Source organism: Zootoca vivipara, chromosome 6 (assembly GCF_963506605.1).
Source record: "Zootoca vivipara chromosome 6, rZooViv1.1, whole genome shotgun sequence".
NCBI classification, from domain to species: domain Eukaryota; kingdom Metazoa; phylum Chordata; class Lepidosauria; order Squamata; family Lacertidae; genus Zootoca; species Zootoca vivipara.
Window position 1 is genome coordinate 95,961,980 of NC_083281.1, and position 18,081 is coordinate 95,980,060.

General features: G+C 42.9%; 1 protein-coding gene across 2 annotated transcripts in view; it reads right to left on the reverse strand.

Annotated features, from left to right (window-relative positions):
* The window catches only part of KAT6A (lysine acetyltransferase 6A), a 71,638-nt gene that overhangs the window by 38,830 nt on the left and 14,727 nt on the right, over positions 1-18,081 (reverse strand). For both annotated transcript variants that reach the window (XM_060276428.1, XM_035117427.2), the window contains exons 2-7: positions 9,183-9,291; positions 6,984-7,099; positions 5,120-5,201; positions 4,373-4,508; positions 2,990-3,306; positions 2,099-2,217 (exon numbers count right to left, since the gene is read on the reverse strand). In XM_060276428.1, coding sequence (XP_060132411.1) covers positions 2,099-2,217; positions 2,990-3,306; positions 4,373-4,508; positions 5,120-5,201; positions 6,984-7,099; positions 9,183-9,291 — 879 coding nt within the window. The remainder of the gene's footprint in view (positions 1-2,098; positions 2,218-2,989; positions 3,307-4,372; positions 4,509-5,119; positions 5,202-6,983; positions 7,100-9,182; positions 9,292-18,081) is intronic.

Genomic DNA, 18,081 nt, shown 5'->3' on the forward strand with positions numbered 1-18,081 from the left:
TCCTGTTTGCACCATTTGCGAAGCCAGTTGTTCACTTCCCCTATTTTTCCCTCTCTCCCTGGGCCATGTCGTTCAACTAGGAGGACAGAAGAGATGACAATTTGTGCATCTAATTGCTTCAACTTCCTGCCCAGAGCCTCATAATCATTTTTGATCTTCTGTAAGCTATGGCTTGCAGTGTCATTGGTTCCCACATGCACCAAAAGGAAGGGGTATTTGTCGGTGGGTTTTATGATTCCTTGCAGCCGTTCTGTTACATCTTTGATCTTGGCCCCAGGTAGACAGCACACCTCTCGAGACATCTTGTCAGGCCCACAGATTACTGCTTCTGTACCCCTCAGTAGGGAATCCCCAATCACCACTACACGCCTCTTCATAGGCTTGGTTGGGATTCTTCCATGCGCTGTCCCTTCCAAGGTTACCTGCATATTCCCAGAGGACTGACTTGGTTGCTCGTCTTCATATTCCTCATCAACTGTGATGAGGGAGAGATCCTCAGGTGGAGTCTGTTTCTCGTCTTTCATGAGCACTTCAAAACGGTTGTGTAATTCTAAGCACTCAGAGCGATCCCTGGGCCTTCTACTTCTATGAGTCACGTTCCTCCATACATCTGGCTGCTGTGTTGGGGAACTGACCTCCTCCTCAGGGAGATCCCCTGTCTCCTCCTTGGTGCAGACAGTGTGCTCTGCTGCATCCAAGAAAAGCTCCAGCTCTTTAATTCTCTGGAGCGTAGATACACGCCCCTGAAGCTGCTGCACCTTCTCTTCCAGAAGGGCAACCTTGTTTTCTAGTAGGGCAACCAACTTGCAATTGTTGCAGGTGTAGCTACCCACATCCTTTGGCAAGAAAACAAACATTGCACAGGAATTGCAGGTGACAACGGTTGTTCCCTCCACCTCCATCTTGAAAACCTTGAGGTCAAGGGGGAAAGAGGAAGAGGCCTAGGTCCCCCCTAACAAACGTGTGAGACTTGCTGCCCTAGATCAAAAAGATGGGTCAAACAGGATATATTCTATCTGCACCAATACAGCCATGCAGGAGCTGAAGGGCCACACTTAGACAGATGCACACAAACATGGAATATTGAACAATCTACCATGCCTCTGCATTATGTCAGTGTCCTTTATACAGAACACTGAAAAACAAGCAAACTCCCCTCACAAATTCCAGGCAAGACCTTGCAGAATTCAATGTGTACAAAAACAGGGAGGAAGAAATGTCCAATAGAAATGGAAATTGGGGGGGGGGGGGTACAGACTTACTCTCATTCAGTTTTGAAGCAAGCAAAGCTATTGTATAGCTTTGGCATGCAAGTCTCACAATTTTGGACAATCCTCAATCCCCACTCATCAGCCCCATATATTATAGCCCGGCTATAATATTTTAAGTTTGCCTCAGAGCTGCCTGCTTCTCTCTCATCAGCATCACGCCTCATCACTTCTTATCAACTGGCTGGTTCCCAGAAAATCTTCCGTAAACTACCTGCCTCAATTCTTCTCAGTACTATGCATCTTATGACTAATATACCCCTGCAAAAAGGTAAAGGACCCGACAGTTAAGTCCAGTCGCGAACAACTCTGGGGTTGCAGCGCTCATCTTGCTTTACTGGCCAAGGGAGCTGGCGTTTGTCCGCAGACAGTTTTTCTGGCTCATGTGGACAGCATGACTAAGCCGCTTCTGGCAAAACTGGAACAGCGCACGGAAATGCCATTTGCCTTCCCGCCGGAGCAGTATCTATTTATCTACTTGCACTTTGACGTGCTTTCGAATTGCTAGGATGGCAGGAGCTGGGACAGAGCAAAAGGAGCTCAACCCGTTGCAGGGATTTCATAGAATCATAAAGTTGGAAGAGGCCAAAAGGGCCATCCAGTCCAACCCCCTGCCAAGCAGGAAACACCATCAAAACATTCCTGACAGATGTCTGTCAAGCCTCTGCTTAAAGACCTCCAAAGAAGGAGACTGCACCACACTCCTTGGCAGCAAATTCCACTGTCGAACATTTGAACCCTAGGCTCAGTGGTTTAGACCACAGTGCCACCCACACCCCTGTAGGAGTCTACCAACCATACCTTTGCATGCAAGCTTCATTCAACTTTACCTGCAGTGCTTGCTCCTGAATATCTCTGAACAACTCCATATCTTTCTCAGTCATGACATCTGGACCTCCAAGAAGCCATTCTTCATTTTCCTGTTTTCCATCCCAGCCATCCTGATTGTCTGAAAATGACACACAACGACAAATGGAATTTCCTGAAATTAAGCACCTGAATATGTAAGGATAAATAACTATCTAAAAGGGGTTATTATTGCACTATGAAGTTTTGAAGTTCATGGCAGGCTACCCCTTTAGACTAAACTGTGCCTTACTAACATAGACCCTTCCACCCCACCACCTGGCAGCTTCAATTCTTCCAGTGATATAACCATTCCACTCTCACCCATCAATACCTCTTGGCTTTGGGAGAAGGGATAGTCCCCTGGACTGTGGAAATGCACTCTCAGTCTAAACCAACCTCACATGGCTGTTGTGCAAAGAAAATGGGGAGGAGAACGATATATGCCACCTTGAGCTCCTTGGAGGAAAGGTGCAATGTAAGTGTAATAAAAGAAATAAATATTCTTACAATCTTAAAAAACACAAAATTATACACAATAACCTCCACTGCTTGAAAAGATATATTACAGTGATTTTAGCATATACACTTTGCCAAGGTTCATGGCGTATCTGAAGATGACCCTTTAATTGTATGTGGTTGTTTTATCTTTGTTAAATATTTATATATATATATATATATATATATATATATATATATATATATATTCATTCTACTTCTTCCACCCAAGTACCTTCAGCAGAATGTATTGTGCCCCAACAGCATTTAGGATAATGTAAAATGCAAAGTGCAGAAGTTTCTTCAGAATCTGTTCTCAAATTGAAAATTAAAAGTGCAGAAAATAAGAAGAGATAATACCCTCTGCAATTAGCTACCTGTAGGCCAGTCTGAAGTGCTTGATTTCCTATTGTCTTTTCTCCTGATCCTATACTGCTGAGAGTAATCCACCACTTCTCCTCGAGCTTTACGCCCATCAGGGGATGGGGTGAAGAATTTGGTAAGGCCATCAATGAGCCCTTTGGTTTTCTTGTTGAATTTCAAGGTGGTGCTGGCATCTCTGCAGAACTCCAGGCTGTCGATTTGCTCCAAATAGCCCCCTTCTGACGAACAAGTTGACTGGCTGGATAGGGCAGTCTTGCGCTTACGACCTCGACCAGGTCCCGTCTGAACTTTGCTGAAGGGGGCTTTTGATCTAAACAAATAGTAAAGAGGGTAATAGAGACTTACAGAAAGAGAAGCTATGCAGGGCATTAGCCAGCTGATAATTTCAAACTCTTCCTTGGGCAGTAAAGATACCTGCAGTGCAATTTAATGGAAGTTTACTCAGAAGCAAATCCAACTCTGTTCAATGAAGCTTACTGTATGGTTAAGTGTACACAGAATTGGAGCCTCCCCAAATTTCTGAGGAATCTGGTATTTTGAATAAAAATTAAGTGTATAGGAGTTACGTACTTAATCCCCCCCCAAAAGCCACAAGAACTCAGTGTTTAAGAGCAGTGTATAATGATCCTAATGGCAAGGCTTGTTTGACCCTTCAGAGAGTTTCCCTCCCGCACCTTTCTGACATGGAACTCTAGAGCAAAATGGCCAGCCATCCAAATATTCAAAAGCAGCAGTGACATGGATCGTGTCCTGTGTCCGGTAAAGCAACAATCCAAGCCCCCTCCAGATTTCATGGATGTGGAAAAACCTTGAAAAAGAAGTGAGACAGAGTACTCAACTAATGGCAGCAGAACATTCTGCCCGTCTAACTTGAGAGGCCTCAAACTAACAGAGCAAGGTGGATGCTCAAACTTATTTTATTGAAGGAGGGAAGCTCATCGCTTACTTTAGATTCAGTGGGAATGCAAGCTAAGAATGGCCATTGTTGTTATCCGGCATAGAGATCTACCTCCTAAGCAGAGGCTCGGGTTGCTTGAAATCAGCACAGGAAGGTGTTTTTTTCTGAGGACTAACCGCCTACACTGAAAGGTGTAAACAGGCTTCTTCTACAAATAAAAAAAATGTGAAAACCAAAACAAATGCTGAGTTTTAGGAAGCTGGGAAATTAATGAATCTAACAAAGTAAAAGATATGCCTTGTGGCATATTCAGAAACAAAAAGCATTAAAAATTTGGACAGAAGTACTCATAATCTTTCCAGAACACGTACCAAAATATTTAACCCAACAAAGAAGATGGAACATCTCTAACAACAGAACTGCATAGCTACCCATATTCACACTCTACCCACTGCCACCAAGTTTTGGGAAAACTTACGATGCATTTTGGTTCTTTAATCGGTTTTTGGGACGTCCTATTGGGTTGGCATAACGCCGCTTTATCTGTGCTGCCTTCTTGTGTAGAAGTTTTCTTCCTTTTTTACGTGGCCGACATATCTGACATATCCACATGCCTGTAAAGTGAACAGACTCATCATAATATATGTCAACATTTGTTAGCATGTTAGTGCCAGAGAACAATACCCTATTATTTATATAACCTAAGAATAGCCCTCGCTGGGCACGCAAGTGGCCCATCTAGTCCAGCCTCTGTTCTCACAGTGGCCAACCAGATGCTCATGGGAAGCCCATAAGCAGGACAGGAACACAACAGCAATGCTCTCCCTGGGACTGTATGTAGTACTGCTTGAGTGTTCAAACACTTCAAATACATTCTCCACCATCACAGAATCATAGAGTTCCCTACCACAACTTTTAACATAGGGTAGTAGCATTAGGACTCTCTACTGCAGACTTTTGAGGGGTGGGGATGAGGAGGAGGAGTTGAGGCTGACAGGCTTGTGGTTTCCCTAAGGAGAAGGTCAGATTCAGGCAATGGTCTTCTTTGTATCTCACAGGCTCACACTCTTAGCCACTACAACACTCTATGTAAAGTGATTCAGAACTCTTAATTAAACCTATGCTACTATTCTGTTCTGCCTGTTAAAGACATCTATAATCTGAAGGCTAAAAAGGTTGTTTGTGTGAGTTTCTCCCCCTGCAGCATCTTTTAACCCTTTCTTACCTTTTGGCATCCTGGTCAGAGGGGGGTCACAACATTCCATGTGAAAGCCACGATCACATGAGTCACAAAATAGCATATTATCCTGCGAAGCACAGAAATTTCAAGTTACTGCAATTCATATGCAAACTCAAGCACTTAGACCAAGAACACTCTTTTCTGTTATCATCAAATATAACCACTATGATTCTAGGCTGGGAGGGGGTATTCCAGCTGCTGGCTGGTATCTTCGTTCTTGTGCAAGGATGAGGAAGGGAAACTACAAGAAATATATAATCAGAAGCCGCTGTTACGCTGTGGCCCTCACACTGCAGAGGGACCGCATGGGCAGGCAGCTTCTTTAAACTGCTCTGTTGAGGGGCGAGCGGCTGCCCAAGCCTCAGCAGAGCAGTTTAACGAAGCTTTGACTCTGGCTCACATGTATGGGTATGTAGGCGATGAGGCAATCCTGGTCTCAAACTGGATAGGGCTTTGTACACCAATACCGGCCCCTTGAACACAGCACGGTAGCTAATTGTGCGCCAGTTAGAGTAGCAGTTACTGGTTGCAAGTGCTGTTTCAAACTGTTTTCACTGCTTTGTTTCTATTAAGAGAAAACTATCATTTCCTGTTCTGGTAATATTTTATTGAAAAGTTGGTTAAATATTTTCTAGATAAATATTTGCCTATATCCATTATGCAATCAAAGGAATAAACACTGAATTAATGAGGCAGAAAGAATATTTTGCTTATTCTATTTACAAAACTTTTCTTCCTATTTTCCTTTAAAATATTTGTATCCTACTTTCCTGCTTAAAAATCATTTGAATTAGCATAAATTAGCATAAATCCAACCAATATACAGTGGTACCTCTGGTTAAGAACTTAATTCGTTCTGGAGGTTCGTTCTTAACCTGAAGCACCACTTCAGCTAATGGGGCCTCCTGCTGCCGCCACGCCGCCGGAGCACAATTTCTGTTCTCATCCCGAAGCAAAGTTCTTGAGGTACTATTTCTGGGTTAGCGGAGTTTGTAACCCTGAAGTACCAATGTAGATTATTTTTTAAAACAATAGCTTGCAGAGAAAATTGCAGTAAAAACAAATACAGTGGTGCCTCGCAAGACAAATGTAATTCGTTCCGCGAGTCAATTTGTTTTGCGAAAAATTTTGTCTTGCAAATCGCAGTTTCCCATAGGAATGCATTGAAATTTCTTTTTTTGCCCATAGGAACACATTAATTAAATTTCAATGCATTCCTATGGGAAACCGCAATTCGCAAGACGAATTTTTCGCAAAACGAATTCGTCTTGCGAGTCACCATCAGATCGCAAGACGCATTCATCTTGCAAAAAATTCACCTTGCAGGGCATTCGTCTTGCGAGGTACCACTGTAAACTCAAATCTGAAGTAGGGAGAATAACCAAGACCTCTCCACTAAATACTTCTGGAACAGGAAGTTTTAACGTGTTAGTGAAACGCAAGAACATAGCCTAGGTGCAATGGCCATAAAGGTCCTGTCATGCATACTAACCCACCTAACCTCAGAAAGAGCAGCACCAGCAGGCTCTTTGGGGAGAAGCCAGACCCCCTTAAGATCTCAGGCTGTTCAGGGCTTTGAAGGTTGATGTTAGCATCCAAAAGCAGATATGGAACCAACACAACCGATACGACAAACGCTCTCTGCAGCAGCACCACAATTTGTAGCAATTAAAACTTCAACATAATTTTCCAGCACAGCATGCTGTAGTAGTAGTAGTCCAGCCTGGACATTTGCACTGTGCACATGTCTATGGCAAGGTCCTTGTAGTTATTCACCTCCAACTTCAGAATCTCATGCAATTAGTTAGAATATGAACATGATCCAGAAGGTGAATGTCCAGGTACTCACAGCATTCTTGCCCTGATCTCGACAGGAACTGCATGTTTTGCACTCAATGCACTGCCATCGTAAGGCCTTCACACGAACTGTTAACTCTGGGGAGAACTTCAGGCAGGATGGATGACCTATACCAAGAAGGTGAAAACAATTTCAGTTAAACTAAGTAGGAGCAGCCTGTGCTCAGGAAGAGCAGGTGGTACAGGTTCTATTGCAGTTAATATTTGACATCTTAAAAAGACTCCAGTTCTGCCAGAGCAGTTCAGTGTGTGGTTGGCACTCTGGGATTAACCCACAATATGTGTTTTTGGAAGGGAAGTTGGTTTCGTGCCCAAACACTCACTATTCAGGGGAAAGAAGAAACAAAACCCTTGAGGAATTGCATGAATGGTTCTAACCGAAGATGATTCCAATATGTACTTAAGTACTTCCAGAAATAAAGATGTGCCTAAATAATGCCAAAGAAGCTGTTCATGAGGAGAGCTTTGTAGATTAGCCCCCCAAGCCTGCAATCACACCTGCTTTTTATTCAAAAGAGGAGCTTACTGGGTTTCTATGTTGGACACGCAGGAGGCAGAACCCTGTCCAGTTCATCCAACATAGTAGATGGCAACCGAGGTACAGATAGGTCCCTGCTTTCTTTGTGAGACTCCTGCACTTCAGTGCTGGACATACAAGAGGAAAAGCTCCTTCCTGTGTATCTAGCATACAATTAAAGAAACCGGGTTCAATAACAGAGACACAGACTGTCACTTTGTCATCAGCTCACCATGTTTCTGTTAAACGCAAAAGAGATTCATTGGCTGTGAGTGTAGCACAGAGCTTTCCAAACTTTCTTGTTGGTGACACACTTTTTAGACATGCATCATTTCATGACACAGTAATTCAGTTTTACTAGCAAACCGGAGGTTAAACTAACCCCTTTCCAGCCCTAGGAGGAGCATGGGGAGCGTTCACACGGCATACCTACACACTGCAGCCAACAGACTGTGCTGCGACACACGGTTTGGAAAGCTCTGGTTTAGCACATTAACATGGTGGGTTAATGGTGAAAGGGTAGAGCCCTTCTTGACTCCATTTCCAACCTCTTGGTTTCTATGGTAGGCAGGGAGCTTTACCTCCTATGCATCTAGTGCACTGCCAGAGGATGCGTGAAATGCTCTATGCCTATACTAGTAAGCACATAGTTTCTACGCTGGATGGGAAGGGGGGCTTCCATTTCTCCTTAACCAGCATAGGAACCATGTGGGCTGTCAGCAGATGTGAAGAGCACTCCATGGAGAAGCTCACTTGGTTTCTGCAACGGGTGCAGAGGAGGCAAAACACCAACTTCCATGCCCAATATATAAATGCAGTGGGTTGCCAGAGGACAGCCTGAGCATTCTGTTTCTCTTCCAGGCGCTCACTCAGTTGTCTGGGTGAAATTCCACCTACACTCACCAGGCAAGCAGCTAAAAACAAAGCTGCATTAGGCTAAAGGGCAAATCTGCAGGGGACTTTTTTACAAATTGTATTCCCTGCACATTGCACTCATTTTTTAATTGAGCTGTTGGTGGTATCCATGTGACAAAGAGTCCTTCCCAGCCTACAATGAATCTTCTTTCCAAGCAACTTCTCTTTTACTTCTCTTTCGGCAGCAAAACTCTAGAGCAAGAAATACTTTACCACACTGTACCACAAAACCATTCAGCCCCAACATGAACTCTGGTCATGTTAAGTTTTGCAAGTTTCTGCACTGCTCCAAGCATTACCGTGTTTCTCCAAAAATAAGACACTGTCTTATATTTATTTTTCCTCAAAAAAGCACACTATGGCTTATTTTCAGGGAATGTCTTATATTTTTCCTCCTCCTCCTGCCGTGGCCGGTATTGCTGCTGTGCCTATCACTATGTCTTATTTTCGGGGTATGGCTTATATTCCTTGAATGCTTAAAAATCCTCCTATGGCTTATTTTATGACTACGTCTTAAAATAGGAGAAACAGGGTACCTCAGAAAACATAAAACTACCTTAATCCCTAGCAGCATAGCCAAGCATAAGGAGCAGTATAACTACAGTGGATATTGCCCATGACAAGCAGTCTTGAAGCAATTCTCCAACTGGGTTAAAAAGGTGTTGTTGTTTTTTAATTTAGCTTGTTAAATGTGCACAATGCATTTGCAGGGCACCAATTCAATAGATCTCATTGCCCAAAATGCAGGCAGCCACCTACCACTATTGCCGCAATCAGCACAAGAAATGAGCTCTTCAGGTTTCTTTTCTCGGTTTTGTTCTTTTGTACCAAGGCAGAAGCTGCAGATTGGGATTGGTTCAGCAACTGGCTGTGGGGGAAGGAGACGGAGAATAGAGATTTTCATTAACTGCATCATATTTGCAAAGCATATGCTGGATGAAGACATTAGAGCAGAGAAAGGTAACTCAGGTCAAAAGTATTGAGACATAAACAATTCATTTCCTAGGGCAGCATTAGAAGATCAGATATATAAGCAAGGCACCAAATGGTTCCTTAAACCAAGGTTAGAGTCACCAAAACAGAATGTTTAGTTGCCATTTTGGAGTAAAACAGCTCTGAAGTCTTGTTTTTCAAATGATGGGTTGACTGTGATTGATTCTCAGTTAAACATCTGGCTAATTCAGATGACTACCTTGAGCCAGGTTAACTTTGAGAACTTAAAAGTCACTTGATCCAGGGATATGTCCATCTACACAGTACATTGGCCTATTCCAACCTCTCTTTCTTAATGGTGACATAATAATGCAAGAATATTCTTCACCACCATGAGCAGGGCAGTGAGGTGGGGTAAGTGAAGACAAGCTATAACTATTAACTATAACTATAACTTCAGGCCAAACAGGCCAAACCCTACGCCAAAGGATAAATGGACATAAATCTGACATCAGGAACCACAAGACAGAAAAACCAGTAGGAGAACACTTCAATCTCCCAGGACATTCTATACAATATCTCAAAGCAGCTGTTTTATTACAGAAAAATTTCAGGAACAGACTGGAAAGAGAAGTTGCTGAATTGCAACTCATTACCAAGCTTAAAACCATGGAGCCACCTGGGATGAATAAAGACATTGGATTCTTATCTCATTATGCATGATCAAGCTTTCTTTAGCGCCTCAGCCCTTGCTTCCCCCCCCCCGGACCAATTGCAGTCATCAGCAGTCGTTAACAGCCATCTACAGGTTTACCACTCCCATCAGCCCATCACCCATTCCCATCACCCCCACCCTCTGAATATACATAAGGGTTTGGTGGATTCTGTTTCAGTGTATCTGACGAAGTGTGCATGCACACGAAAGCTCATACCAAAATAAAAACTTAGTTGGTCTTTAAGGTGCTACTGAAGGAATTTTTTTATTTTGCTTCGACTCAGACCAACACGGCTACCTACCTGTAACTAGAACTATAACATTGTTTACTGCTCCTGCTCAGGCTGCACACACAGAGAAAGCATATTGGTTCCGGAAATTCATTCCGATTATGCAGACAAAATATAACAGGATGTGGTATTAGTGAGTGGAAAGCGTCAAGACCCAAGGATGATCAGAATAGGGTGGGGGGAGACACAGGGGTGAAACCTGCCCTCTCCACAGTATCTCGCCTCGGCTTTGCAGACTAGGCCACTTTCCACACTAGGTCAAGTGGAGGTAGGGGCCTGCCTGGGTGGGGGAAATTAACCTCTAAAAAATTAACCTCTAAAAAAACCCCCACATAATAAAATCCATTAATCCCCATCTATATATAGATAAATGTAAAAGAAGCATGTGGGAGAGGGGGAATCATAAGGAAAAGCCGGGGGTGGGGAGCCACAAACACCGTCAAACCAACCCAAACCCCAAAACAAAAAAACCAAACAAATCCTCAACAATAAACAGCCCCCAAACCCACCATTGCACACAAATACAGTGGTACCTCGACTTCCGAAGGCAATCCATTCCGCGGCACTCTTCGGAAGTCGAAACCTTCGGAAGTTGAAGCGTCCATTTCGCGCATGTGCGATTTTGCGCTTTGCGCATGTGCAGAACGCACGCGTGGCGAAAATACTTCCAGGTTACCAGACTTCGGAAGTCGAAACCTTTGGAAGTCGAGGTACCACTGTAATAAATGTAAAAAGGGCATGTGGGAGAGGGGGGATCACAGGGATAAGCCGAGGGTGGGGAGAAGATTGTGAAAATTACAGGGATAAGCCAGTATGAAGAACAGAGTTTTTGCAGTGCTATTTTGGTGAGCAACTAATCCCCCTGCCCCTGAAAGTTAGGCGGCCCCCCAAAATGAAGTTTTAACCCTGCACCCCCCAAAAAACAGGTGATGAAACAGGTCATTTCCCCTCTCTAAAAAAAAGCCCACTGAACCCCACTAAAACGTGGGTAGAACACCACCAGTTTATAAGACCACTCCCATATCTCAAACCCTTCCCACTTCTGACCCACAAACAAAAAACACCCTACAAAACTAAACAAAATACCACCTTAAAAAATAAACCTCTAAAAAAACCCCATATGTAAAAAGGGCATGTCGGAGAGGGGTAATTGCAGGGATAAGCCGAGGGTGGGGAGCCACAAACACCGTCAAACCAACCCAAACCCCAAAACAAAAAAACAAAAAAATCCTCAACAATAAACACCCCCCAAACCCACAATCACACACGAATAATAAATGTAAAAGGGGCATATGGGAGAGGGGGAATCACAGGGATAAGCCGAGGGTGGGGCGGTGGTGGTGGGAGAAAGGGATGGGGAAACATCATGGATCAGAACAGGGTGGAGGAAATCACACTTCAAAAAATTAAAAATACAAATAAAACTACCAAAACAAACAAACAAAAATACACAATCAGAAGAAGATAAACAAAACAAAACAAAACCATAAATACAAGGACAAAGTTGAAACATCCGGACAAACAGAATACATCCTACAATTCAAAAAACAAAGGTATTAAACCATAAACTTTCAAACTAAAAATGATTTCAATACTCTAAAAAAAAAAAAACCACAGCAACGCGTGGTCGGGTCAGCTAATTATTTAATAAATCAGAAGCAAGAAAAAAAATGCCTAGGGGTGATATTGGACATTTGGATGACAAGGGAGTCAAATGTGTGCTAATGGAGGAAAAGGAGACTGATGGGGAAATGAATTAATCCTTTCAACAGTATTCACTGCAGATGGGCAGAGCCCTGTGCCTGAACCATAGCTGTCAAGTTCTCCCTTTTTAAAAGGGAAATTCCCTTATGCTGAATAGGCTTCCTCACGAGAAAAGGGAAAACTTGACAGCTATGGCCTGAACTAGTTGGAGGAACTAGGGTAAAGAGTGGTGACAAGCCTTAGTGACAAAACAAACCAACAAACAGGAAATTGAGAGTAGGAAAAAGTGGGCAGCTCCCACACTGGAGAAATATTTAGTAAGTGGGGGTCAACCATGGATCTGTATTGGGACAAGTACTTTTTCACTTGCTCAGAAACAATCTGGAGTTGGGCTGGAAAGTGAGAAAGTCAAATCTGGAGATGGCAACAAATTGAACAGGGTTCTAGAAACAAGAACTCCCAAAGGAGCTCTCCAAACTGGATGGATGGGCGCTAAAAAAGCAAATGCAGTTAAATGTCAGGTAGTGCAAAGTTATGCACAAGGGGACAAAAAAAAATCCTAACAAGTGAACGAGTTCTGGAAAATCCTGTATCACATCGACCACAAGAGGTAACAAGCATCATGCCTAAGCAAGGACTTAAACCTGAGTTTCTCATATTTAAGTCTTTCAATGTGCCAGAGAGTCAGTGTAGTAGACTATGACCAGAGAGACCTGGTTCAAAATCCTCACTCAGCTATGAGGCTCCCTGGCTGACCTTGGGCCATTCTCTCTCTCTCTTTCTTATCCTAAGGTGCTGCAAGGATGAAATTGAGGAGGAAAATATACACAATCCCAAGGTTCTTGAAGGAAAGGTGGGGTAAAAATACATTCAACACAGAATGCATGAAAATTAAACAATTACATCCCACAGGCTGCCTCTATATGCCCTGACAGCATACAGTAAGGGAGGTAGGTCAAATCATATCACCACCCAAATCATATTAACAAGACACTGGAGGAGGAAGATACCCCCATAGAGTTTAAGTGGTAATGGTCACATTTATTTATTATTTTAATTAAAATGATCAGATGGCATCTGTGCAGGTCCTATAAAACATAAAATCATAAAACATTTCCAAGTGTTCTGTCCTTATTACAGCAGTGCAGGCCATCAAGGGGGGGGGGGGCGCAAAACAGTCAAAACAGTTTGAAGTTTTGTTTTTTCCCCTGGAGAGGAAATAAATTGCAAACAAGTTACATAGATGGCCAGAAAGAGAGAAAAGCCATAACGATGTACTGGATGGGGAGATATAGGCAAGAAAGAGCCTTTGCACTAGCACTTGGGTACTATTGTGATATTTGGAACTAATGTATTTTTAAAACTCTCAAAGTATAATAAATCCTAATACACACTGACAACAGCTGAACTCCGTTGACCAGTTGCATCCTGATAGAATCCTATTAATGTGCATAGGTTTTCAGAATGGAAGCTTATCTCCTGCTGCAGTCTACCTAAAATTCCACCCAGTTCCTACCTCAAGCCCATATAGAACAAGCCAAGAATTTGTCTCCTGGGAATACACTTACTCAGTACTTTTTTCCTTAAAAAATGTTTGGGGTACTCTCATTTTCCTACACATATTGAAATACTGCCCCTCAATGAGGCCAAACTTAGATTCACGAAATGTTTAGGGGTATGCATAACCCTGCGTCCCCCCCCCCCCAGGAAAAAAAGCACTGCACTTACTACAACTTAAAGAATGCAAGACAATTATACTTTGTTCAAGAAGTTGATAAATTAATCACTGCAACTTCAAGGTTCACTCATTAGTCTGAATACAACCAATATCAACATGGCGGTGGATTTACCTGCTACACTGAAAATATGTATCCGCTGTTCTCATTCTTAAAAGAGACCATGGAAAGTGCAACAACAATCAAGCACAACAACCTTTTAACATACTCAAGTGCCAGTACTCTCGAAGCTTCCCCAAAATACAGCCAGAGTTCCCACATGAGGATGAAGTGCATCTATTGGCTGAACTCCGTTGCTTGGGGTGGGGGTGGCAGCTAACCTGGTCACCTGGGACAGTGCTCAGTCACTGAATGGGAAGGAAGAGCACTAGCCTCTACAATGTCACAAGTGCCTGGTCTTCCAAGTGCTTGGTACTATTGCCCCTCGTATCTGATTTCACTATTAATGAAAGGTGGCGACTCACAACAGCAGAGACAATATGCCTCTTAGGCTATGGGACCCCTGACCATTAGATCCAGTCGTGACCGACTCTGGGGCTGTGGCGCTCATCTCACTCTATAGGCCGAGGAAGCTGGTGTACAGCTTCCAGGTCATGTGGCCAGCATGACTAAGCCGCTTCTGGCAAACCAGAGCAGCGCATGGAAACACCATTTATCTTCCCGCCGGAGCAGTACCTTTTTATCTATCCAGTACTTGCTTTGATGTGCTTTCGAACTGCTAGGTGGCAGGAGCAGGGACCATGCAACGGGAGCTCACCCCATTGCAGGGATTCGAACCGGCGACCTTCTGATCGGCAAGCCCTAGGCTCTGTGGTTTAACCCACAGTGCCACCCGCGTCTAGGCTATAAACTAGAAATGGAAAAAATCCAGCAGCTCAATCGCTTAACATAAACAGGAAAACATTCTGTTTAGAAGGGTTCTAAAAGAATATTCCATTACTTCACCTAACAGCCAGTTCCTTAACAAAAGGAGAAAATTCAATAGTAAAAAGGTTCCCACCTCCATAGATAAAATACATTGCTTATTTTCACATCAATTGATGGTTCATTGTCTTTCCAATGTCCTTTTAAAATATATGAGAAAACTGCCCTCTTTCTTTCTTCTCTCCCACTATAGCTTTATCTTTTTTTACTTTCACCAATGTGAATGTGATCAGGAATCCTAGTTTTCTTTTCAAAAGAGCTATCTAGCGTTTTTAGGTGCACAAGGAACTTTTGAGCAGGTACAAGCAAGCGTGTCAGTGACAATGTTTAGTCCTTAATAAGCTCTTCTCTGCTCTTAAGAAATGGTTTTCCTTCTCAAACCTATTTCCAACAATACTGACTACCTGTTTCTCCTAAAATAAGACACCATCTTATATTTATTTTACTTAATTCCGGCTTATTTTCGGGGGGTGTCTTATTTTTTTAATTACCGGTAAGTACCGTATGGTTCTGGGCGCCTGCCTCCTCCTGCCGCGGCCGGCGTTGCTGCTGCTGGGTCCCGCTGGCTCAGGGCTCCACTCGGCGCGCGCTGCTGGGTGTTTTGGCAGGGCTGCAGCAGTGGCAGCATCTGGTTCCAGGCCACAACCCAACAGGCCTCTTCCTCTTCCTTGGCGCCCTCCAGAACTGTGCCTAACACTATGGTTTATTTTCGGGGTATGTCTTATATTTTGCCAACGCATGAAGATCCTGCCATGGCTTATTTTATAGGTACGTCTTATTTTATGAGAAACACCGTATGCCAGGCATAGGCAGACTCCACCCTTCCAGATGTTTGGGACTACAATTCACATCTTCCCTAGCTAACAGGACCAGTGGTCAGAGATTATGGGAATTGTAGTCCCAAATATCTGGACGGCCAGAGTTTGCCTATGCATGGACTATGCCTTCCAAACCATAAAAACTTTCATGAACTGTGGTAAAGAACAAAAAGCACGTACATTCCCACCATATAATCTTGATAGACACTTATCTACATACAGTGGTACCTCGATTTATGAAGTCTGTTCATAAACTGAAGCGTTCATAAACTGAAGCGAACTTTCCCATTGAAAGTAATGGAAAGTGGATTAATCCATTCCAGACGGGTCCGCGGAGTACTCAACCTGAAGCGTACTTAACCCAAAGCATGGGTGTAATTGGTTCCGGAAGTCTGTTCATAAACTGAAGCGAACTTTCCCATTGAAAGTAATGGAAAGTGAATTAATCTGTTCCAGATGGGTCCGCAGCGTTTGTAAAACGAAAATTCGTAAACCAAGGTGTTCATAAACCGAGGTTCCACTGTAATCACAGTTGCCCTGGGAATGCAACAAAGGGAAGGAAGAACTCTTTGGCCCCTGCCATCAGTTTCATCACTTCTACCATACCAAAACCACCAGCAAGGGAAGAATGGCTTCATCAGCTGAATATAAATGTTCGTTTATTCTGGGTTGTTAAACTGATTGTTCTCCCCCTTTCCATAGTGTTTGGCCTGTAAGCCTGAGTGCAGGATCTGTGTCTCATTGTTTGACTGATGTGAGCCTACTTTGGGAGGCAATATTCATCTGCAGTGGGATAAAAATACTGTATAAAGTGAAACTAAGCATCATCCCTAAATTTTTCTTAGAACTGCAGCTGCCTTCTCTCTTAATTCCCATCTTGTGTTCTGCTGGCGGCCATGAGTATTTGTCTCCTCAGTCTGCACTACTGAGAGCAGCAGAAACCTTCCCTGGGACTGTTGCATCTGCTCTGCACTATAAAGAGCTCTCAGCTTTTGCCTCCCAACCATATACCGTATATCACCACACTATTAACCAATGCTGGTCAAATGTGACAGGCCTTCATAAGTAGATGCTCACTAAGTATGCCACCTAAACATGATTACACAGCACTAGAAAGAAAACTGTTTCATCTAGAACACAAATTACTGTGCTAGGAATCTGCCCATTAAAAATAATTGCCAAACAACTACTGTATACATCTATTTTCATTGAAATCCTTTTGCCCACTGATTATATCAAACAACTACTGTGAGTGCTAAATTGAAGCTAAGCAGTATTTTGTTAGTCCTTCAAGAACCAAATAACTGCAATTTATCATGACTGCTTTGGTCTTGCTTTGCTGGACCTATCAATTTTTTCATTCTTTCCCCAAATCACAGAGATAGGTGTATGTTCTCATTTTGATGAAGTTTAAGGGCAATCACATTGGCTGCATCTTCACTAGTAGGCTGCATCTTCACTAGTAGGTATATAAATCATTAACCAAACAGGTGAAAAAACAGGTCTTGGTAGGGGGCACTCTTGCTTGTGAATAAGGCAAAGACACTGCTGCCAAATTTATTTTGCCACAAAACTGATGTAAGAGATTTTGCAATACCAGTGCAGTTACACATGAAACTGTAAATGAATACATGGAGTGAAGAACGACAAGCTCTTAGTCACAGCTCCATATCACTTCCCTGAACAGATTTTCCTGGTAGGTTTCCCAAACATTCAAGAGGGCGAGTTAAAGTCAAAGAACAGGAATGTCAGTTCTCCAATTCAATAAGCACCAGAAATTTGTTCTCAGAAAAACTGGTTCTTGATATAGGTATCCTCTCCAAGAGTCTGCTCAAAATCCACAATACTTTTGTTTAAAGTAGCCAGATGGCCCCATGATTCAGCACCCAACTCTTCCAAATTACTCATTCAATCTCATATCTTGTCTCTGCCCTCTGCAGTCAACACACATAGGGGCAGCCTGATGCTGCCCCACACTGGCTACAGCCCTGCCCTCCTTTTGCCAATTCTCACACACATTGCATAGCATTACTGTAAATATATATTATCAAACTTTAAGTGGCCAAGCAGATTTGCCCAGTTTTGATAATTTGTGCATGCATGTCTCAAACTTCAGCTTTCCTTGACAAATATTTTTTTTTAAGTATGCATACTCTTTTACACACAGATTCCTGGCTACAATATGAAAAGGAAGCAGTAGCTCTTTAAGGCCTGAAGTGAACGAATTGCTGAGCAACACCATAATAGTTGGAAAGGAAAGATGACAGGCAACACACAAGAGTAGCCACAATACAATGTGGAACTTGACAGGACCATTTTGAGTTCACGGAGAAAGAAAGGAACAGGGTTGGCAAACAGTTCTGTCCCTGGTGCTAAGTTCAGCACTTCTACTCTGTTTTATTTTGCCAATTCCTTGAAGAATGAATGTTTCTTGTTTTTGTTTTTAAGTGCAAACTACCGCGAACCTTTTTTTAATTGAAAGGTGAATACACTACAGTATTAATATCCTCCCTCTCACAAAAAGGACAATGTTTCTAA